This window comes from Staurois parvus, unplaced genomic scaffold, assembly GCF_062004578.1.
Source record: "Staurois parvus isolate SC_StPar_1 unplaced genomic scaffold, SC_StPar_1.0 ptg000540l, whole genome shotgun sequence".
NCBI lineage: Eukaryota > Metazoa > Chordata > Amphibia > Anura > Ranidae > Staurois > Staurois parvus.
This window is the reverse complement of record NW_028318336.1, coordinates 650,618-675,490: the sequence shown is the minus strand read 5'-3', so window position 1 is coordinate 675,490 and position 24,873 is coordinate 650,618. Positions and strand designations below refer to the sequence as shown.

Genomic DNA, 24,873 nt, shown 5'->3' with positions numbered 1-24,873 from the left:
CCGCGGAGCTAGGCTCCCGCTAGGCTCCTCTCACAGTCCGCCCTGAAGACCGGTGCAGCATGAAAATCTGTCTCCTGTGAGGATCTGTCCCCCTCGACGTATCTGCGCATGTCCCGGAGATCGCCGATCGGCTGCTAATGCCTGAAACTGGCACATGCGCAGATACGTCGAGGGGGACAGATCCTCATAGGAGACAGATTTTCATGCTACACCGGAACGAAGCGGGAACACGGCGAGAGGAACGCGCGGAGCAAAGGTAAGTGAATTGACACAGGGGGGACTTGGGGACTTAATATGGGGGATGAATTACTATAGGGGGGATGAATTACTATAGGGGGGATGAATTACTATGGGGGATGAATTACTATGGGGGATGAATTACTATGGGGGATGAATTACTATATGGGGGATGAATTACTATGGGGGATGAATTACTATAGGGGGGATGAATTACTATGGGGGATGAATTACTATGGGGGATGAATTACTATATGAGGGATGAATTACTATATGGGGGATGAATTACTATGGGGGATGAATTACTATGGGGGATGAATTACTATATGGGGGATGAATTACTATGGGGGATGAATTACTATATGGGGGATGAATTACTATGGGGGATGAATTACTATATGGGGGATGAATTACTATATGGGGGATGAATTACTATGGGGGATGAATTACTATATGGGGGATGAATTACTATATGGGGATGAATTACTTTGGGGGATTAATTACTATGGGGGATGAATTACTATGGGGGTTGAATTACTATATGGGGGATGAATTACTTTGGGGGATGAATTACTATGGGGGATGAATTACTATGGGGGATGAATTACTATGGGGGATGAATTACTATATGGGGGATGAATTACTATATGGGGGATGAATTACTATGGGGGTTGAATTACTATATGGGGGATGAATTACTATGGGGGATGAATTACTATATGGGGGATGAATTACTATATGGGGGATGAATTACTATATGGGGGACGAATTACTATGGGGGATGAATTACTATGGGGGATGAATTACTATATGAGGGATTAATTACTATGCTTACTATGGGGGAATATTACTATACTTACTATGGATGACACATACACATCATTCATCTACTCTTGGTCCGGCCCCCGGGTCCAATATATGAACCCATTGCGGCCCTCAAGTCAAAAAGTTTGCCCACCCCTGGGTTAGACTGTGCACTTTGCAAGGGCATTTGCTTCAGAGCTCAGTAAATGAGAAGATGCTCTGCTGACTTCCATCAACCAATCATAGCAAGCAAAACTGTTGTTTTTCTTTTTTCTTTAATTTTCCTGGGATGTGATTGGGTATTCTTTGCAAAATGAAGCTTCACCTCATTTACTAAGCTGCGAAGTAAATGCCCTTGCAGAGTGCCATTGCACTTGCAAAGTGCACAGTCTGCTTTTAGTGAATCAACCACGTTGTGTTTACTCAGCTTTATCATGGAGTCCGATCCATTATCCTCCCCAATCCACAGATCCGATCCATCCTGCAGGGATCATCAGCTTGCAACCTATACGGGGTTAACTGATCTCTCCACGAGCTCCACGAAAAGCCGACGATCCCCGCAGGATGGAACGGATCTGCGGATTGGGGAAGATAATGGATCGGACTCCGATCTATCATGCTCAATCCGCAGGTCCATTCCATTCTGCGGGGATCGTCGGCTTGCTTTAAAACGTAACTTTTTTGTGGAGCGGACCCGGTGTCTCCCCATGTGATAGCTGTCACCCGGTGCGGCGCGCACACCCCACACCTGCCTAGGGACGTCCCTGATCTTACTACCTGTGAAAAGCAACATTTTACACTCGTAAACCCCAATTAAGACCACACACCACAGTATCAGAAGGAATTTGCTATATCACCATGTTCCCTAGCATAGTGTAAATGAGTTGAAGTTGAGATGTTTGTAATCCCATTACTCGGAATATGACACATACAAACTGACAGCTTGTCTTTTGATTCCTGATGGAATCTTTAGACCGAACACAAGTGCTTCAATATTTGTGTTTCTGTTTAGCCCTAACCAGTCTGTTCTTCCGCAGAAAGATGCAGAGCTGACAGATCTCAAATCAAACGTACAGCTGCTGGTGACGAGCATGGATGCTATGAAGTCACAGCAGTGTGAAAAGCACCTGGAGCTGTCAGAAAAATTAACACGGTTGTCAAATTCCATAATGTCATCAGAAGATAAAATCCTCAGCCAGATTCGCAGCCTTAATTATGTCTCTAAGCCTGCAGATCACTTGAAAGAGAATACGACGCAGACGTCTCCCGCAAGTGTTCTAAACCTGCCTGTCGGAGAACATATCTCATCACAGATCCAAACAACAGGGACTTGTCTAGAAGGCTCGAATCTTTCACATGGCTGTGTTCAAAACACATGTGATAGAATTAGTAATGGATTTCCTTCGCAACACAGAGAAAACCTTTCTTTAACTGGATTAAGGGGTGTAACAACACGTAGCATCGCTAAATCTGTCGGCAGCACCGGGAACTCTGGTGTTGCCTTAGAATCTCCAGAGGGCCATCTAGGATCAAACACTGGTGGCCGTAGAGTACATTTCAGTAAGGACGACACTACGAATGATGGAGCTGTGAAGTCTGTATGCCGCGTGCAGCAAATTTATCACAACGATCACCGCGTCCCAATGGCGCAGGACCATCTCCGTCAATGCACAGAGCAGCATGACGGAAAAGAAAACAGGTTAATTGCCTTCAGGTCCAAGAAAAAGACTCCAGGAAAAAGAAAAGCAAACAAGCGCAGGGAAAATTCCAAGAACAGAAGAGGCTTTTCTATTAAAAATACTACTCCAGTCATTTCCAGAGCCGTAGCTGGTAATTCACAAGATAAATCTAAAATTGAACCTGTCACTCACAGACGGGATAACTCCTTCAGACAGACGGAAAATTGTTTTGCGCTTTATTCGGAGAGATGCGACCCTTCGTTAACTGTCATTCCGGGGCCAGTGAGAAAAGCTCAGAAAAAAAATAGCCTGAAATGTATTATTCTCAGTCCCCAACAAACAGTAAAGCAGCATGCTAAGGAAGAGAATAGGGATGGGGACAATGTTTCAACAGAAGACCATCCTGAAGATAGCGATCTGCTCATATGGGATAGCAAGCCGTTGTATTATGGCAAGGGTTGCAAAAGCAACATGGCCTGGTTTCCACCCTCAAGTCCCTCTCTCAACAGTACCTCTACAAACCCCAACATACAAAAGGAGCAGCAGGACTTGATTTCTTTGTTTTTCGAAAGTAGTGATGATTCCAATTGAAACATTTCCTTTGTTTTTGAATTTTAGATGTACCGTTGATAAACATGCATTAAAAAGGAAAGCAAAAGAGTTGAAGAAAGTCTCAGATTATTGGTCTTTGTCCATGACTATTATTTTTATTATATAGGAATTATATGGTGGCAACAGTTTGCGCAGAGCTTTACAACATAGGTCTCAAGCACACAGGATTTTTGTTTTTCCTTCGCTGGATGCTTTTGCTGCAGGGAAGAAAAAACAGTTTTAAAAACATGCCTAAAGCCACCTTTTACAAACACATTTTATGCCTCATTCACATAGGGCAGGCTCCGTCCTGATCAGCAGGGGATCCACTCCCAGATGCCCTGCTGATCAGAGCAGGTGGATGACAGGTCTGTGTCCTCTCTATATAAACTGTGCCCACTCTGCTCTATGGGTAGCTTTGATTAATTGGACTCTGCTGTCCGTTTACACCCGACTGCCATCTGATCCACCTAGACAGAAGGTGACAGAGCTCCTTCATTTTTTTTTTTTCAAAGGATCGGTTTGGAGGTAGGTGGGTGTAAACGGACACAAGTCCATAGGGAAACATTGGCCATCCAATCAGGTCCTTCTGAAAAACTGACCTAATTGTATTGCCCATGTGATATGAGTCTAAGTGCATCAAGCGCTTGGGCATTCATTCAATCCATTGGCCAAAATATTAAAGTGTTACTAAACCCACAACCGTAAAATCAGTCTGTAGATGCAGTAAAGCATGCTTGTTATACTCACTGTGGAACCTAAGGGGTTAATCCACTGCATTGTATAAAAAGGCTGTTTGATCCTGTCTTCTCTGATCCTCCCCTTCTACCAGTGTCCCCCTCGTATCTCCTGATAAGACGTATCTGTGGAGTCACTCTGCACATGCTCACTTTGGTGTGTTTTACTAGAGAGGTTTTTTTGTTTTCTCGTAAGACTTCATGTGATCAGCACAGAGTCAATCAGCACTGTCCAGACAGAGGGTCAGAGGTTCTGCATCTTCCTAAAGCAGAATGAAACTCCTCCTACAAGCTTTAACCAGTGCTCTACTGATAGAAGTCACAAGACTGCTCTATACTGCTGATGAGAAAAGGTATTTAGCAGTTTATATTTACTAAAATAATTGCATTTCCATGTTGTGTGTACTGTGGGAGACCAGATATAGGGAATGCAGGGTCCGGGGAGAGCGGATATAGTGAATGCAGGGTCCGGGGAGAGCGGATATAGTGAATGCAGGGTCCGGGGAGAGCGGATATAGTGAATGCAGGGTCCGGGGAGAGCAGATATAGTGAATGCAGGGTCTGGGGAAACCGGATATAGTGAATGCAGGGTCCGGGGAGAGCGGATATAGTGAATGCAGGGTCCGGGGAAACCGGATATAGTGAATGCAGGGTCCGGGGAGACCGGATATAGTGAATGCAGGGTCCGGGGAGAGCGGATATAGTGAATGCAGGGTCCGGGGAGACCGGATATAGTAAATGTAGGGTCCTGGGAGACCAGATATAGTAAATGTAGGGTCCGGGGAGACTGGATATAGTGAATGTAGGGTCTGGGGAGACCGGATATAGTGAATGCAGGGTCCGGTGAGAGCGGATATAGTGAATGCAGGGTCCGGGGAGAGCAGATATAGTGAATGCGGGGTCTGGGGAGACCGGATATAGTGAATTCGGGGTCCGGGGAGATCAGATACAGTGAATGCAGGGTCCAGGGAGACCATATATAGTGAATGCAGGGTCCAGGGAGACCAGATATAGTGAATGCAGGGTCCAGGGAGACCAGATATAGTGAATGCAGGGTCCAGGGAGAATGGATATAGTGAATGCAGGGTTCGGGGAGACCAGATATAGTGAATGCAGGGTCCGGGGAGAGCGGATATAGTAAATGCAGGGTCCAAGGAGAGCGGATATAGTGAATGCAGGGTCTGGGGAAACCGGATATAGTGAATGCAGGGTCCGGGGAGACCGGATATAGTGAATGCAGGGTCCGGGGAGAGCGGATATAGTGAATGCAGGGTCCTGGGAGACCGGATATAGTAAATGTAGGGTCCGGGGAGACTGGATATAGTGAATGTAGGGTCTGGGGAGACCGGATATAGTGAATGCAGGGTCCGGTGAGAGCGGATATAGTGAATGCAGGGTCCGGGGAGAGCAGATATAGTGAATGCGGGGTCTGGGGAGAGCGGATATAGTGAATTCAGGGTCCGGGGAGATCAGATACAGTGAATGCAGGGTCCAGGGAGACCATATATAGTGAATGCAGGGTCCAGGGAGACCAGATATAGTGAATGCAGGGTCCAGGGAGACCAGATATAGTGAATGCAGGGTCCAGGGAGAATGGATATAGTGAATGCAGGGTTCGGGGAGACCAGATATAGTGAATGCAGGGTCCGGGGAGAGGGGATATAGCGAATGCGGAGTCCGGGGAGACCGGATATAGTGAATGCAGGGTCCGGGGAGAGCGGATATAGTGAATGCAGGGTCCGGGGAGAGTGGATATAGTGAATGCAGGGTCCGGGGAGACCGGATATAGTGAATGCAGGGGCCGGGGAGAGCAGATATAGTGAATGCAGGGTCCATGAGACCAGATATAGTGAATGCAGGGTCCGGGGAGAGGGGATAGAGTGAATGCAGGGTCCGTGGAGACCAGATATAGTGGATGCAGGGTCCGGGGAGAACAGATATAGTGGATGCAGGGTCCGGGGAGAACAGATATAGTGAATGCAGGGGCCGGGGAGAGCAGATATAGTGAATGCAGGGTCCATGAGACCAGATATAGTGAATGCAGGGTCCGGGGAGAGGGGATAGAGTGAATGCAGGGTCCGTGGAGACCAGATATAGTGGATGCAGGGTCCGGGGAGAACAGATATAGGGAATGCAGGGTCCGGGGAGAGCAGATATAGTTAATGCAAGGTCCGGGGAGAGCGGATATAGTGAATGCAGGGTCCACGGCGGCGACACTTCCGGTCTCCGCCGTGGCCATTTTTAAGGTTATCAACACATGGTGGAGGAAATGTTTGGTGGAAACAGATAGAAACCATGTTTGGAGCTGATAATCTGGTTTTAATATGTGAGTTACTAATAAATGTTATCCCTATGCTTTGAATATTGCTCCTAAGACCATTTTATCTTTCTGAGGACCTTGGAAAAAATATTCTTAAAGAAGAATTGGGAGGATTACTGATCCATAATGTTTGTAGAGCTCTCATAATACTCACAGAGGGTAATAGTATTTAGTACTATTGTGTGGTGGTTGATGGTATTCACTGAGTTGCAGTGATCACAGAGTGTGTACACTTTGGATTGATGTGTTTAATGCACCATATAAAAAAATTTATCAAGATTGGAATAATTTAATTATATATATATATATATATTTTTTTTTTTTTTCACAAATATTTTGAAGTGAAGTGTGAAGTTGCACGGGGTGATTTCTTTTAATTAATTGAATTGCACTAGATTATTTATATTTATTTTTTTGAGGTACGTTTTTGGATGAAATAGAGTTCAACTTTCGTATTTGGAGGAAAAAGATTGGAATTTTGGACACTGTTTTTGGACTTATTTTGGGATTTATCTTTGGATTTATTATTGGACATTTTGGATTTGGGGAATTTTTGTATTCTTTATTTTATTTATATTTTATATTTCTTGGTATATATTTATGATTTTTAATTTATTTGGGGAATTTATTATATCACAAAAAGGTTTTATATATATTTTACTACACTTTCTAGGGTGGAAGGTATTAACTTTTTGAGGGTAGAAAAAGGAGGGTACACATTTAATTAGCTTTCCAATCATGTGACTGCTGTGACTGTCAATCATGACGGTCACATGATCACAAACCCAACCCCGCCTCACCCCACCTCTTGGCATCTAAAACCCCTTAAAGGGCTAGGAGGTGCCAGCGCCAAGCGGTTAATGACTTTTTTTTTCAACTATATAATGGGAAAAAAGACCCAAAATTTGGGTTTCCTTAATTCTGGATTTCATTTCCTTGGCACTTTAAAATCCCCCACCCACTCCTCAAAAAAAAAAAAATTCCACAATCCCTCTTCTGCCTTAAAAATTATCCCATCATTGTTGGTAGACCTTCACCTTCAATCTGTTGATCCTCCTTCCTCCATTGTAAATAGGCTGAATGTTTGTAAACACTATTGTTTACACTGATGATGGCTGTTTTTGATTTACAGCGATCACAAGGTACAGAGCCTCTCTAATTGGCTTTATACATTGTTTGCTGTCTCGTACACAGTGGTATTCTAACTTGAGAGGAGTCTTCTCTGGCACCTCTTGTTGAACACCCCTGGTATAAATGGCAGAATATGTGAGGACACAGAGCAGAACGAGGGCCGATGTAGTGGGCAATGCCAACTGTTGGTTGCAGGATACAGATGACTGTGGATCATCACACAAGGACCAGAAGCCTGGAACATGGTGACACTTGATGAGAAGACAGGAGCAAAGCCAGGACACAAGCCGAGGTCATCAACAGATGGACAGTGAGGTACAGGAACGTAAGGTAGAGGCAGAGTCAGGACAGAAGCAGCGGTTATCAACAGACGGACAACGACGTACAGGAACGTAAGGTAGAGGCAGAGTCAGGACACAAGCCGAATGTCATCAACAGCCAGACAGCGAGGTACAGGAACGTAAGGTAGAGGCAGAGTCAGGACAGAAGCCGAGGTCATCAACAGACGGACAGTGAGGTACAGGAACGTAAGGTAGAGGCAGAGTGAGGACAGAAGCCGAGGTCATCAACAGACGGACAGCGAGGTACAGGAACGTAAGGTAGAGGCAGAGTCAGGACAGAAGCCGAGGTCATCAACAGATGGACAGCGAGGTACAGGAACGTAAGGTAGAGGCAGAGTCAGGACAGAAGCCGAGGTCATCAACAGACGGACAGTGAGGTACAGGAACGTAAGGCAGAGGCAGAGTCAGGACAGAAGCCGAGGTGAGGTCATCAACAGACGGACATCAAGGTACAGGAACGTATGGTAGAGGCAGAGTCAGGACACAAGCCGAAGCTCATCAACAGACGGACAGCGAGGTAGAGGCAAAGTCAGGACACAAGCTGAAGGTCATCAACAGACGGACAGCGAGGTACAGGAACATACGGTAGAGGCAGAGTCAGGACACAAGCCGAAGGTCATCAACAGACGGACAGCGAGGTACAGGAACATACGGTAGAGGCAGAGTCAGGACACAAGCCGAAGGTCATCAACAGGCGGACAGCAAGGTACAGGAACGTAAGGTAGAGGCAGAGTCAGGACACAACCGAGGTCATCAACAAACGGACAGCGAGGTACAGAAACATACGGTAGAGGCAGAGTCAGGACACAAGCCGAAGGTCATCAACAGACGGACAGCGAGGTACAATAACGTAAGGTAGAGGCAGAGTCAGGACACAAGTCGAGGTCAAATCACAGTTGGGTGCTAAAACAGGAGGCAGGATGCGGAGTCAAATCACAGCCCGAGGTCACAATAAACAAACAGGAATTCAAAGACAAGTCAAAGGCAAGCCAGGAACATAGCAGGAAGTCAAAGGTCACAGGTAGATCAGGAACTAGCTAAAGACCACTCAGAAATCTGTTATTGTCATATTCCTCTTTAAATAGGCTGTTTGCCACCAGCATCAAGCGTGCACATGTGCATAATCAGCAAAAGTCTTTTTGTTCTAGTACTTACTAGATGTTTTTCACAGTGAATGTGACCTGAGCTGTCTAATGACAGCTCAGATCACATTCATTCATGGGCGCACTGACCTCCCTAGTATGGGCAGCACAGTGGCTACATGGTTAGCACTTCGGCCTGGCAGTACTAAGTCGTTGATTTGTATCCCAACCATGGCACCACCTGCCTGGAGTTTGCATGTTCTCCCTGTGCCTGCGTGGGTTTCCTCCGGGTACTCCAGTTTCCTCCTACACTCCAAAGACATGCTGGTAGGTTAATTGACTCCTGTCTAAATTGTCCCTAGTATGTGTATGTAGGAATGTAAGTTTGGGACCTTAGATTGTACGCCCCTTGAGGGTTAGGGACCTTAGATTGTACGCCCCTTGAGGGTTAGGGACCTTAGATTGTACACCCCTTGAGGGTTAGGGACTGATGTGAATGTACAATATATATGTAAAGCGCTGTGTAAATTGATGGCGCTATATAAGTACCTGAAATAAATTAAAAATAAGTGTTGTTTATAAGCGGCACTCCAGAAATAGAGGCGCGCTCCCAGCACAAAGACAGCTACGCAAATATGCGGCCCCACAGAAAAAAGCCCAGTTCTGTGAGGCCGCATATTTGTGTGACGTCGACATCAAGGGGTTAAAGCGGAGTTCCACTCAGCCTGTCAAAAAATAAAAGTCAGCAGCTACAAAAACTGTAGCTGCTCACTTATAAAAAAACAGCCACTTACCTGTCCCTCGGTCCTGCGGTGTGTCCCCTGCAGCCCGTTTTACTGGCCGCCCTGTATTCCAGGAGGCCGGCATCTTCAGTGTGGGCACCCGGCTGTGACAGCTTGTGGCTTCACAGCCGGGTACCCGCTGCGCATGCGTGAGTAGCGCTGCGCTTCATGAATGGTCCTGTAGTCTTCTGGGACCTGTCATGTGTCCCAAAAGACTACAGAGAGGGAGGGAGGACACCTTCCGCTTTCGGTCGCCTAGGCAATCGGACCGGAAGTGGGAGCGGGTACCTGTCTAATTTGGGTACCCGCCCCCCAAAGGTGCCAATCCTTAATGGGGAACAGTCCTTAAAGCGGAACTTCCCCTTTTTGGTGGAGCTCCGCTTTAAGTTGTACAGTTTCCTGGGCATCCTATGTACCCCTAGACCCAGGGGCGGACTGACCATTTGGAAACTTGGGCACTGCCCGAGGGCCAGAGGTCAGTAGGGGGCCCCATGAGATGCCCCAGGTACCTTTTTCATAGGCTTTTTTGAGTTTGGCCAAGGACACAGGGGCCCCATGATCCCCTATTGCCCGGGGGCCCCATGAGTTGTCAGTCCGCCCCTGCCTAGGCCCCATACAAGATCAACCCCTTAATAGAAAAAAACACGAAATCAAGCTCATGGACTGTTTGCTGACTCCAGTGCGCAAGGTGTGGAAAATGCTTGTTGCCTGGCCGTGCAGAACAAAGGGGGACATAAGTCGAATCCAGCGGCCCCTAAGGGGGCAGTGCTACAGAAGTATCCACTGCTTTGCTTCTGACCAGGGGCGGACTGACCATTTGGAAACTCGGGCACTGCCCGAGGGCCCGGAGTCAGTAGGGGGCCCCATGAGATGCCCCTGGTACCTTTTTCATGGGCTTTTTTGAGTTTGGGCAAGGACCCCATGATCCCCTATTGCCCGGGGGCCCCATGAGTTGTCAGTCCGCCCCTGCTTCTGACCCAGTTTTCTTTGCTTCAGATATCATACATCGGCCCCAGGAGTTTTTAATCCAGAAATATTTGGCTGTAGGATTAATCTCAGGATGTATGGAAAAAAAAAAACAAACATTCAGCCGCCGATATAAACCAGGTTCAAGATAAATGATTTTTTTTTCCTTTTTACAAGACGGGTCACATTTCACCCTAACCGCTCAGCTATTTAATAGGTGGAAATGCAATGAAAGTAAAATACAAATATCTTGTTTTGCAGATTTTATTAGACCCCAGGAATGCGCCGCGTAACTACGCGGGGTAAACGTGATAACAAAGGCTCGGCCTTATAAAACGTTCTGTATGGGAGAGGGACGTAGACCTCATTTATAACAGCATTAAATTCCATAGCTTAGTCAAAATGCTATTTTTAGGTTTCCAGTAACTTCTGTGTGTACTATAAATATATAGAAGTCACATTTAGCTTTGTTCTGAGTATTTTTAAACATTCCGGTGCTGGATATATAGAGACATTTTGTTTTTGTTGAAGTATAGATACATAGTTACATAGCTAGTCTGGCTGGAAAAAGACAAAAGTCTATCCAGTTCAACCATTAAAAAAAAAGTTGCAATCCTATACCCAATGGTGCGCAGCACCGGGTGACACCTACCGCACGGGGTGACACTGGACCCGTGCCACGAAAAGGTAAGTTGTAAAGCAAGCCAACGATCCCCGCAGGATGATTCGGATATGCAGATTGAGCATAATGGATCAGAGTCCATTATGCTCCCCAATCCCCAGATCCGATCCATCCTGCGGGGATCGTCGGCATGCAACCTATACGGGGTGACACCGGACCCACTCCACGAAAAGGTAAGTTGTAAAGAAAGCCGACAATCCTTTTCGTGGAGCGGGTCCGGTGTCACCCCGTATAGGTTGCATGCCAACGATCCCTGCAGGATGGATCGGTTCTGGGGATTGGGGAGCATAATGGACTCTGATCCATTATGCTCAATCTGCAGATCCGAATCATCCTGCGGGGATCGTCGGCATGCAACCTATACGGGGTGACACCGGACCCGCTCAACGAAAAGGTAAGTTGTAAAGAAAGCCGACGATCCCCGCAGGATGGATCAAATCTGGGGATTGGGGAGCATAATGGACTCTGATCCATTATGCTCAATCTGCAGATCCGAATCATCCTGCGGGGATCGTCGGCATGCAACCTATACGGGGTGACACCGGACCCGCTCAACGAAAAGGTAAGTTGTAAAGAAAGCCGACGATCCCCGCAAGATGGATCGGATCTGCGGATTGGGGAGCATAATGCATAGGAGTCTGATCCATTATGCTCAATCTGCAGATCCGATCCATTCTATGGGGATCGTCTGAGGGGGTGTCACTGAGTGTTTTCACACCGGGTGACACCAACCCTAGGGACGCCCCTGCCTATACGCACATTTGATCCAGAGGAAGGCAAAAAAACCAGCAAAGCACGATCCAATTTGCTCCTGCAGGGGAGAAAAATTCCTTCCTGATCCCCCGAGAGGCAATCGGATGTTCCCTGGATCAGCTTTACCTATAAATGTTAGTATAGAGAGCACTTTTCATGCACGTTGCCATATTTTAGAAATGGGTATTTCATAGGCAGCCTTGCCCTGTGCAGGAGGAGTGGCCACATGTTGCTGCTAACATTTTAAAACAGAGTTCCAGGGAAAATAAAAAAAATTATAAATAAATAAATTAATTAATTAGAAATCAGCAGCTACAAAAACTGTAGTCGCTAACGATTAAAAAATGGACACTTGCCTGTCCCTCAGCCCGGGTTCACATATATGCGGTTCGGTATATCGCATGTGATTTGCACAGGAATATTTTGTACGGCTCTAATAGCACCGCACCCGCATCAAAAAGATGCAGAACCCTTTTTTTGGTCCGCATTAGAAACGGATGGCATGGGTATTCACACCTATGCTATTTGTTTCTGCACATCGCACTGCGTTTTGCGGACCGCTTTCGGGGTGTTGTTAACATATACACCTGCTGCGGTTCGCATGAACGGGGTGCGATTGTGATGCGGTGCGGAATTCGCACAGAAAATGCTGCAAATTCTGCACCGCATCAGTGTGAACCCAGGCTCAATCCTGCAGTGCCCCCCCCCGCAGCCCTTTCACCGGCCAGCCTGCGTTCCCGGCTTAGTGTGGGCACTCGGCTGTGACAGCCTGCGGCTTCACAGCTGGGTGCCCACTGCGCATGCACGGGTAGCGCTGCGGTTGTGAATGTATTATATTTCAGGTACTTATATAGCGTCGTCAATTTACGCAGCCTATTTACATACATATTGTAAATTCACATCAGTCCCTAACCCTCAAGGGGCGTACAATCTAAGGTCCCTAACCCTCAAGGGGCGTACAATCTAAGGTCCCTAACCCTCAAGGGGCGTACAATCTAAGGTCCCTAACCCTCAAGGGGCGTACAATCTAAGGTCCCTAACCCTCAAGGGGCGTACAATCTAAGGTCCCTAACCCTCAAGGGGCGTACAATCTAAGGTCCCTAACCCTCAAGGGGCGTACAATCTAAGGTCCCTAACCCTCAAGGGGCGTACAATCTAAGGTCCCTAACCCTCAAGGGGCGTACAATCTAAGGTCCCTAACCCTCAAGGGGCGTACAATCTAAGGTCCCTAACCCTCAAGGGGCGTACAATCTAAGGTCCCTAACCCTCAAGGGGAGTACAATCTAAGGTCCCTAACCCTCAAGAGGCGTACAATCTAAGGTCCCTAACCCTCAAGGGGCGTACAATCTAAGGTCCCTAACCCTCAAGGGGCGTACAATCTAAGGTCCCTAACCCTCAAGGGGCGTACAATCTAAGGTCCCTAACTCACATTCATACATACACATACTAGGGCCAATTTAGACAGGAACCAATTAACCTACCAGCATGTCTTTGGAGTGTGGGAGGAAACCGGAGTACCCAGAGGAAACCCACACAGGCACAGGAAGAACATGGTCTCGTAGTCTTTTGGGCCCTGTCACGTGTCCCAGAAGACTACGGGATGGGGGGGGGACAACTGATCCTCCCCTTCTTCGACTGTCCCCAATCCATCTGCTGATAGCGCAGAGCTCTAGGAGTCACTCTGCACATGCTCAGTTTGGTGTGAATTGATAGAGAGGTTTTTTTCTTTTCTTGGGAGAGTGCATGTGAACAGCACAGGGCCAATCAGCGCTGTCCAGACAGAAGGTCAGGGGTTATGCAGCCTTATAGGACAATCAGGGGAGAATGAAAAGTCCTTCTACAAGCTTTAACCAGTGCTTTGCTGCAAGCCACAAGACTGCTATTTACTGCTATTGAGAAAAGGTATTTAGCAGTTTATATTTACTAAAATAATTGCATTTCCATGTTGTGTGTACTGTGGGAGACCAGATATAGGGAATGCAGGGTCCGGGGAGACCAGATATAATGAATACAGGGTCCGGGGAGACCGGATATAGTGAATGCAGGGTCCGAGGAGACCAGATATAGTGAATGCAGGGTCCGAGGAGACCAGATATAGTGAATGCGGGGTCCGGGGAGACCGGATATAGTGAATGCGGGGTCCGGGGAGACCGGATATAGTGAATGCAGGGTCCGGGGAGACCAGATATAGTGAATGCAGGGTCCAGGGAGACCGGATATAGTGAATGCAGGGTCCGGGGAGACCGGATGTAGTGAATGCAGGGTCCAGGGAGACCAGATATAGTGAATGCAGGGTCCGGGGAGATCAGATATAGTGAATGCAGGGTCCAGGGAGACCAGATATAGTGAATGCAGGGTCCGGGGAGACCGGATATAGTGAATGCAGGGTCTACGGAGAGTGGATATAGTGAATGCAGGGCCTGGGGAGACCAGATATAGTGAATGCAGGGTCCGGGGAGACCGGATATAGTGAATGCAGGGTCCTGGGAGACCAGATATAGTGAATGCAGGGTCTGGGGAGACCAGGTATAGTGAATGCAGGGTCCGGGGAGAGCGGATATAGTGAATGCAGGGTCCGGGGAGAGCTGATATAGTGAATGCAGGGTCCGGGGAGACCAGATATAGTGAATGCAGGGTCCGGGGACACCAGATAGAGTGAATGCAGGGTCCAGGGAGACCAGATATAGTGAATGCAGGGTCCAGGGAGAGCGGATATAGTGAATGCGGGGTCCGGGGAGACCAGATATAGTGAATGCAGGGTCCGGGGAGACCAGATATAGTGAATGCAGGGTCCGGGGAGAGTGGATATATTAAATGCAGGGTCCAGGGAGAGCGGATATAGCGAATGCAAGGTCCGGGGAGAGCGGATATAGTGAATGCGGGGTCCGGGGAGAGCGGATATAGTGAATGCGGGGTCCGGGGAGAGCAGATATAGTGAATGCAGGGTCCGGGGAGAGCAGATATAGTGAATGCAGGGTCCGGGGAGACCGGATATAGTGAATGCAGGGTCCAGGGGGACCAGATATAGTGAATGCAGGGTCCGGGGAGCCAAGATATAGTGAATGCAGCGTCCGGGGAGAGCGGATATAGTGAATGCGGTGTCCGGGGAGAGCAGATATAGTGAATGCAGGGTCCTGGGAGACCAGATATAGTGAATGCAGGGTCCAGGGGGACCAGATATAGTGAATGCAGGGTTCGGGGAGCCAAGATATAGTGAATACGGGGTCCGGGGAGAGCAGATATAGTGAATGCAGGGTCCAGGGAAAGCAGATATAGTGAATGCAGGGTCCGGGGAGAGGGGATATAGTGAATGCAGGGTCTGGGGAGACCAGATATAGTGAATGCAGGGTCTGGGGAGACCAGATATAGTGAATGCAGGGTCCTGGGAGACCTGATATATTGAATGCAGGGTCCGGGGAGAGCGGATATAGTGAATGCAGGGTCTGGGGAGACCGGATATAGTGAATGCAGGGTCTGGGGAGACCTGATATATTGAATGCAGGGTCCGGGGAGAGCAGATATAGTGAATGCAGGGTCCAGGGAGACCTGATATATTGAATGCAGGGTCCGGGGAGAGCGGATATAGTGAATGCAGGGTCCTGGGAGACCTGATATATTGAATACCAGGTCTGGGGAGAGCGGATATAGTGAATGCAGGGTCCAGGGAGACCGGATATAGTGAATGGGGGGTCTGGGGAGAGCGGATATAGTGAATGGGGGGTCTGGGGAGAGCGGATATAGTGAATGCAGGGTCTGGGGAGACCTGATATATTGAATGCAGGGTCCTGGGAGACCTGATATATTGAATGCAGGGTCCTGGGAGACCTGATATATTGAATGCAGGGTCCTGGGAGACCTGATATATTGAATGCAGGGTCCGACCATCCGCGGTTTAGTAAGACTTTAAGGAATTATTATAAACATGGAAATCTTCTTATACCCTGACATAACCTTTCTTGTACTGTCATGTCGTAACTGGACTGTTTTACAGCATCAGCTGTCTTAGCAAGAAAAGAGGATGACGGTTGAACATTTCAATTGGTCTACTGGGCAGGAGGTCAGCGGAGTACCTGAGTGCAGCTTACATCAGCAAACGGTATTAATAGCTCCTTTTGTTCCCTTTATATCCTTCGCTTTGCATTTTACTGCTAAGGCTATTTGTAGATGTAGTAAAATGCTTTAGTTTGGCTGTTTTTCAATTTAGGAAAGATTTTACTAAGAAGTCCTTATCATTCCGCGGTAAACCGATTTATTTGTTTTTCATTCTAAAATAGCTTTAATTTACCACTTCAGTAGCTAAGTGTTTATGTGCTCATGATATAAATGGCAAGGCTGAGAAGCTTCACTATGTGACTCAGAAAGTACCAGTTTTCCAGATTATTTTTTTCTTTCGGAAATATGCTTGCAGTAGAAATGTTATAAATCCAGATAACTAGACTAAAAAAGGAAGAAATGGTACAGAGGGAGAGAAGCCTGTCCCCAGTTTGAGGCCTCGTTCACACCATATGTGCAGAAAAACTGATGGAAACTGATTTTACTTGCAGAGAGATCTATTTTCATGCGTGTTTAAATGAGCTTTAGGCCAGGTCCACGTATGTAGGGGCCACATTTTGCACGAGCATTCAGTTGAATGGACTCCTGTGCAGGGGCGGACTGACAACTCATGGGGCCCCCGGGCAATAGGGGATCATGGGGCCCCTGTGTCCTTGCCCAAACTCAAAAAAGCCTATGAAAAAGGTACCAGGGGCATCTCATGGGGCCCCCTACTGACCCCGGGCCCTCGGGCAGTGCTCGAGTTTCCAAATGGTCAGTCCGCCCCTGCTCCTGTGCCCCGGGACAAGCAGGGAGCAAGTCCCTGCACTTCTTCAGAAATCGCAGCCCACACGGGAATCGAAGTTCCCACTATGGTTGCGATTTCCAGTGCGGGCAGGCCCTGCATTCCTCTGTGTGGGTGGAGCGGCTGCAGGTATTTGTGCGGGTCCCGCAGCGGCACCACCCGCACAGATGTGAACCAAGCCTTGTACCTACACACAAAGAATCTGCATGTGATACTACTGTAGCACTCTCCTAGTCATCTAGGGGGAGCTCTAGCTCTAATTGCTTGTGAGGAGGGCTGAGTAGCAGCCTGGGTGTGATAGCCAGGTGGGTCAAATTGTAGTCAGAGCTGAGAGGCTCTGCAGACCAGCTCTCTGGGACTTCCCGCTGCTCTAGAACTTTGGAGAAAGATCTAGAAGCAGTGGGCACAGGTGAGAAGTGGCTAGTCTATACTTTTAGAGGATCCTGGCCATTCCCCAACAGGAGGCTTGGCAACGGGCCAGGACAGCCTTTAAGAGTAACTGAGCCTGCTCAGCAGCAGGAGAGTTTGGGTGGAAGATGAGGAGGTGAGGCTAGAAAGCAGGAGCCTGGGAGGGGGCCCAGATGGAAAGGGGCTCACCTCCAGGCAGAAAGCTTGGAGGTAGGAAAGCTTGGGACTTCACCAGCCCCCTGAGAGGGGACCACCTGTGTCAGGAAAGGAGCACCCCAGCTAGAAGGCCTGGCAGCAGCCACCAACCCACCAGCAACACAGGAGAAAGACTGAGTGAGTAGGCCTGCACCCCCTGGACCAGATACGGGGAGGAGCACTCTGGAGGGAAACCTGATTAGCAACTAACCTGGACTTCTCTTAAAGCGACAGGCACTGGATCCCCTGCTCGGGAATTGACCCAGATCAGCTGGATTAGAAGAACCTAGGGTCTGGGGTGGTACAACCAGAGACACTGGTTAGCTCTCCAAGGAGAGGATGTTTGCTGTGAAAACTTTGTATATAGTTCTAGGAAGCTGTCCTCGGTTTCACAGTTCCATTGGGCATCCTGTACACCCCTAACCCTATCCCAGTTCAGATCCCCATAATAAAACTTCAAAACAAAGCTCAAGGACTGGTTACTGTCTCCTGGATGCAAGTTAATGTGGAAATGTGTGTTGCCTGGCTGTGCAGGACTATAGGGGGACCCAAAACGTCAGGAACTCCTAAGGGGGTAGTTCTATGCTAGTGTTGTAGTGTATACAGGGCACATAGAGAACAATTGATCTTGTTGTGCCCTTGCAAAACATGTGCAGAAAAACTGACATCTCTGCACCATGGTGTCAAACAGCCCTTAAATCGGAGTTCCACTCAAAAGCGGAAGCTCCACTTATTTGCCTCCTCTCCCCCTCCACTGCCATATTTGGCACCTTTTGGGGGAGCGGGTACCTGGTTTTGACAGTTACCCACTCCCATTTCTGGCTCAGTTTGCCTCGGTGAAGTGAGCCAGAAGTTCGGCTCCTTCCTTCCTCTCGCAGTCTCCTGGAAACTTTCACAGGTCCCAGAAGACTGCCGGACCAATCAGGAGGTGCAGCACGCATGTGCAGTGGGCACCAGGTGTGAAGCCTCAAGCTGTCACAGCCGGGTGCCCACGGTTGAGATGCCAGCGCTGTGGAGGAGAGAAGGGGAGAAGGGACGGCCCGGGTGAGTACATCGTTGGACTTTGGGACAGGTAAGTGTCAAGCAGGGGCGGACTGACAACTCATGGGGCCCCCGGGCAATAGGGGATCATGGGGCCCCTGTGTCCTTGGCCAAACTCAAAAAAGCCTATGAAAAAGGTACCAGGGGCATCTCATGGGGCCTCCTACTGACCCGGGCCCTCAGGCAGTGCCCGAGTTTCCAAATGGTCAGTCCGCCCCTGGTGTCAAGCCTCTCTGTGGCTGCACGGAGAAGCGCAGGATCTGCTGGAGGAGTTCTATCCTCTTCTCTCCTCTCAACTGCTGAGACAAGATGAGGACAGAGACAAGGGGATGCCGTAGCTGCGGTAAGGGTGGGAGAGCCACATGAAATGGCCTGGCGGGCTGTCTTGGGCCTTGTGCTCTAAATCAGCTTCCCTTTTGTATCACCTTTCAAAGTAAAACAAGAAAGAGTAACATCACCTTTTTTTATTTATTTTTTTGAGACATTTAAAAAAAAAATGACAGTAAAATTAACAAAAACATTACCATGCAGTCATTTTTTAAATGTTTTAAACATCCTTCTAATAGTCATCTCCTGAGTGATTTCCCTTCACCTTACAAAACGGAAAGAAGAACATTAGTGAGATGACATTGTGCAGATATGACATCATATGAGAAATATATACATTTGTTTTACAGTAGCAGAGCAATTCTGTCAAGAAAGAGAAACGTGTCCTTGTCTTCTGGATCCATTGTAATATTCCTACAGTTTGGTAACCACAAAGATATATATATATACAGTATATCACCTATGGGGGCAGCACAGTGGGTTAGGGGCTAGCACTTCTGCCTTGCAGTAATTGGGTCATGGGTTCAATTCCCAACCATGGCACCTCCCTTGTATGTTCTCCCTGTGTTTGTGTGGGTTTCCTCTGGGTACCCTGGTTTCCTCCCACACTCCAAAGACATGCTGGTAGGTTAATTGGCTCCTGTCTAAATTGTCCTAGTTTCATCCCTGGCCATGTGGGATCTCCTGCATGGTAGGGGTTAGGGAAAGACCTGGCAACCTCCCCTGTAAAATAATTGCTAAGAGAATTCATGGAAAACGTTGCTTACGAGTGACGGTCCATGCAATCGCCAAGGGTTGGATATGACTGAATGGATAGATAGCAGGGGTGGACTGGACTTGGGCACTGCTTGAGGGCCTGGGGTCAGTAGCGGGCCCATGAAATGCCTCTGGTACCTTTTATAGGCTTTTTTGGGTGTGCTTTGAGTGTGGACAAGGACACAGGGGCCCCATGATCCCCTATTGCCTGGGGGCCCCATGAGTTGTCGGTCCACCCCTGATTAATAGATAGATAGATAGATGATAGATAGATAGATAGATAGATAGATAGATAGATAGATAGATAGATAGATAGATAGAAAGATAGATGGATAGATGGATGGATGGATGGATGGATAGATAGATAGATAGATAGATAGATAGATAGATAATAGATAGATAGATAGATAGATAGATGATAGATAAATAGATAGATAGATAGATAGATAGATAATAGATAGATAGATAGATAGATAGATAGATGATAGATAAATAGATAGATAGATAGATAGATAGATAGATAGATAGATAGATAGATAGATAGATAGATAATGGATGGAAAGATAGATAGATAGATAGATAGATAGATAGATAGATAGATAGATAGATAGAAAGATAGATGGATAGATGGATGGATGGATGGATGGATAGATAGATAGATAGATAGATAGATAGATAGATAGATAGATAATAGATAGATAGATAGATAGATAGATGATAGATAAATAGATAGATAGATAGATAATAGATAGATAGATAGATAGATAGATAGATGATAGATAAATAGATAGATAGATAGATAGATAGATAGATAGATAGATAGATAGATAGATAGATAATGGATGGAAAGATAGATAGATAGATAGATAGATAGATAGATAGATAGATAGATAGATAGAAAGATAGATGGATAGATGGATGGATGGATGGATGGATAGATAGATAGATAGATAGATAGATAGATAGATAGATAGATAGATAGATAATAGATAGATAGATAGATAGATAGATGATAGATAAATAGATAGATAGATAGATAGATAGATAATAGATAGATAGATAGATAGATAGATGATAGATAAATAGATAGATAGATAGATAGATAGATAGATAGATAGATAGATAGATAATGGATGGATAGATAGATAGATAGATAGATAGATAGATAATAGATAGATAGATAGATAGATAGATAGATGATAGATAAATAGATAGATAGATAGATAGATAGATAATAGATAGATAGATAGATAGATAGATAGATGATAGATAAATAGATAGATAGATAGATAGATAGATAGATAGATAGATAGATAGATAATGGATGGAAAGATAGATAGATAGATAGATAATAGATAGATAGATAGATAGATAGATAGATAGATAGATAGATAGATAGATAGATAGATAATAGATAGGTAGATAGATATCACCTATGATTGTTTTTGCAACATGTTCAGTAGAATAAATTCTATACTAGATTGTAAGCTCCAAGGAGCAGGGCCCTCGATCCCCTCATGTTTTGCATTGTATTGGTATTGTTCTGTCACATGTTCTATCCCCCTTTGTAATGTACAGCGCTGAGCGAACTATTGGCGCTTTATAAATACTGTATAATAATAATAATAATACTCAGGTCTACGAGGGATTGGAAGACAATTTTTACAGCAGAGGGCGCTGATGATGGCTATACAGAACTGCCATCTACTACAGAACTCAACTGTCACCCGCTGCAGAACATTTTACAACTTTACGGCTTTATATCTCTACAACGAGAGGTGGACAAACTGGTGTGGAAATCAGAAACCAGCAGAAGCTAGCGGTCACATGACCCCTTTTACAACAATAGAAGGTGACCTGGGCAGAAACAAGTTCACTTTAATGCCACAGATAATGTCTTATATAACAACTCCTGTATTCGAAGGGGTGTGCAAATAGCAGTTTGGCCACCCTTTGCCCTGATTCTAACTAGTAAACTGCCTTTTATTTCCTCCATCAGCTCACCCCCCCCACAGCCATTACCTTTTGTATCACTCAACCCTTCCTCTTAGATTGTAAGCTCTAACGAGCCGGGCCCTCTGTTTCCTCTTGTACCAAATTGTATTGTAACTGTCATGCCTACCTTCATTTTGTAAAGCGCTGCGCAAACTGTTGGCGCCATATAAATCCTGTATAATAATAATAATTACCTTGAAATTTAACCACTTGCCTGCCAGAGGATTTACCCCCCTTCCTGACCAGGCCATTTTTTGCAATACGGCGCTGCACTACTTTAACTGACAATTGCGTGGTCATGCAACGCTGCACCCACATGAGAATTGTGTCCTTTTTTTCCCATGAATAGAGCTTTCTGTTGGTGCTATTTGATTGCCTCTGCGTTTTTTCTTTTTTGCGCTATAAACAAAAAAAGACCGACGAGAAAAAAAATACAGAACAGCTGTATTTATACTGAGATTACATAACACACAGGAGGACTCTATTTACTAATTAGATGACTTCTCATGGATTGAACAGTGCTCCGTGAGATGGTCAAAGCTTGCAATATTTTTTATAACCTAACCCTGCTTTAACCTTCTCCACAACTTTATCCCTGACCTGTCTGGTGTGTTCCTTGGCCTTCATGATGCTCTTTGTTCACTAATGTTCTCTAACAAACGTCTGAGGGCTTCACAGAACAGCTGGATTTATACTGAGATTTCATGACACACAGGTGGACTCTATTTACTAATTAGGGGACTTCTGAAGGCAATTGGTTCCACTAGATTTTAGTTAGGGGTATCACAGTAAAGGAGCTGAATACAAATGCACTCCACCCTTTTCAGATATTTATTTATAAAAAATGTTGAAAACCATTTCTCATTTTCCTTCCACTTCACAATTATGTGCCACTTTGTGTTTGTCTATCACATCCAATCCCAATAAAATACATTGACGTTTTTGGTAGTAACGTGACAAAATGTGATACATGTCAAGGGGGATGAATACTTTTTCAAGGCACTGTACATCACAATACACCTCAAGGGTACATTGCAAAAAAGGGTCAAGTCTGATTTTTGGCACCTTGGGATGCATAGGCACTTTAACATGGGACGCAACGTGCGATAACGCATCAAAAAAATGTTGAAGGGCTATTCTTTCCCCGCCGTACCCAATGCACGGAGAATACAAAGTCACTTTGCACCAGGGGCGGACTGACAACTCATGGGGCTCCCGGGCAATAGGGGATCATGGGGCCCCTGTGTCCTTGCCCAAACTCAAAAAAGCCTATGAAAAAGGTACCAGGGGCATCTCTTGGGGCCCCCTACTGACCCCGGGCCCTTGGGCAGTGCCCGAGTTTCCAAATGGTCAGTCCGCCCCTGCTTTGCACGTATCTCGATGAGAACTATATTTAAAACTTTCCTTATAACACATGTGTATACACATTCCAGCAGCAAAGCCATAAAGCATACAGCGCTCTGGACTTCTTTAGCCGCCTGATATGTAGAAATGTTGCTCTGCCTTTGGGAGAGGTATTTGAAGCTCGCGCATTCTCCAACCAGAAAGGCTGCACCCATCATTTTGTGAAATGAGACCATTTTCAGGAACATAAAACTTCTTTTCAATTCCATAAGAGCTCATTTTATCACGGCTAGTGATTCTTTTTCCTGAGAAGACATAAAAGGGCTTTCTTTTTACTGTATTATATAACCCCAAATAGGCTTTCCAATATCAAAGCAGAACTAAAAGCCATTTATTTTTGTCATTTTGGATAGAGCAAAGGAGAGTTATAACCGCTGTGCGTTCCATTGGGGAGATTTCCCTTCACTTCCTGTTCCATATCCAAAACAGGAAGTTAATGCTTTACTAAACCCACAACAGTAAAATCAGTCTGTCTATGCAGTAAAGCATGCTTGTTATACTCACTGTGGAACCTAGGGGGTTAATCCTCTGCATTGTGTAAAAAGGATGTTTGATCCTGTCTTCTCTGATCCTCTCCTTCTTCTACTGTCCCCAATTCATCTGCTGATAGAACAGAGCTCTAGGAGTCACTCTGCACATGCTCAGTTTATTGCTAGAGAGTTATTTTTTCCTTTGGGAGAGGGCATGTGATCAGCACAGGGTCAATCAGCACTGTCTAGACAGACGGCAGGGGTTATGCAGACTCATAGGACAGTCAGAGCCGAATAAAAACACCTCCTAGAAGATTAACCAAAGCTCAGCCGGACACTGATAGAAGTCACAAGATGTCTCTATACTGCTGATGAGAAAAGGTATTTAGCAGTTTATATTTACTAAAATAATTGCATTTCCGTGTTGTGTGTACTGTGGGAGACCAGATATAGTGAATGCAGGGTCCGGGGAGACCAGATATAGTGAATGCAGGGTCCGGGGAGACCAGATATAGTGAATGCAGGGTCCGGGGAGAGACCAGATATAGTGAATGCAGGGTCCGGGGAGACCAGATATAGTGAATGCAGGGTCCGGGGAGAGACCAGATATAGTGAATGCAGGGTCTGGGGAGACCAGATATAGTGAATGCAGGGTCCAGCGAGAACAGATATAGTTAATGCAGGGTCCAGGGAGACTGGATATAGTGAATGCAGGGTCCGGGGAGAGCAGATATAGTGAATGCAGGGTCTGGGGAGACCAGATATAGTGAATGCAGGGTCCGGGGAGACCAGATATAGTGAATGTGGGGTCCGGGGAGACCAAATATAGTGAATGCAGGGTCCGGGGAGCCCAGATATAGTGAATGCAGGGTCCAGGGAGACCGGATATAGTGAATGCAGGGTCCTTGGAGATCAGATATACTGAATGCACAGTCCGGGGAGAGCAGATATAGTGAATGCGGGGTCCTTGGAGATCAGATATACTGAATGCACAGTCCGGGGAGACCGGATATAGTGAATGCAGAGACCAAATATAGTTAATGCAGGGTTCAGGGAGACCGGATATAGTGAATGCAGGGTCTGGGGCAGGGGCGGACTGACCATTGGGAAACTCGGTCACTGCCCGAGGGCCCGGGGTCAGTATGGGGCCCCATGAGATGCCCCTGGTACCTTTTTCATAGGCTTTTTTGAGTTTGGGCAAGGACACAGGGGCCCCATGATCCCATATTGCCCGGGGGAAACCAGATATAGTGAATGCAGGGTCCGGGGAGACCAGATATAGTGAATGCAGGGTCCGGGGAGACCAGATATAGTGAATGCAGGGTCCGGGGAGAC

General features: G+C 46.5%; 2 protein-coding genes across 2 annotated transcripts in view; both read left to right on the top strand.

Moving 5' to 3' along the window:
• The window catches only part of IHO1 (interactor of HORMAD1 1), a 29,800-nt gene extending 26,401 nt beyond the window's left edge, over positions 1 to 3,399 (top strand). Inside the window, exon 7 of the mRNA XM_089690724.1 lies at positions 2,079 to 3,399. Within this exon, the coding sequence (XP_089546850.1) occupies positions 2,079 to 3,311 (1,233 nt within the window). The 3' untranslated portion in view covers positions 3,312 to 3,399. The remainder of the gene's footprint in view (positions 1 to 2,078) is intronic.
• LOC149451417 (uncharacterized) overlaps positions 1 to 24,873 on the top strand; it is a 502,187-nt gene that overhangs the window by 401,475 nt on the left and 75,839 nt on the right. The window lies entirely within an intron of this gene.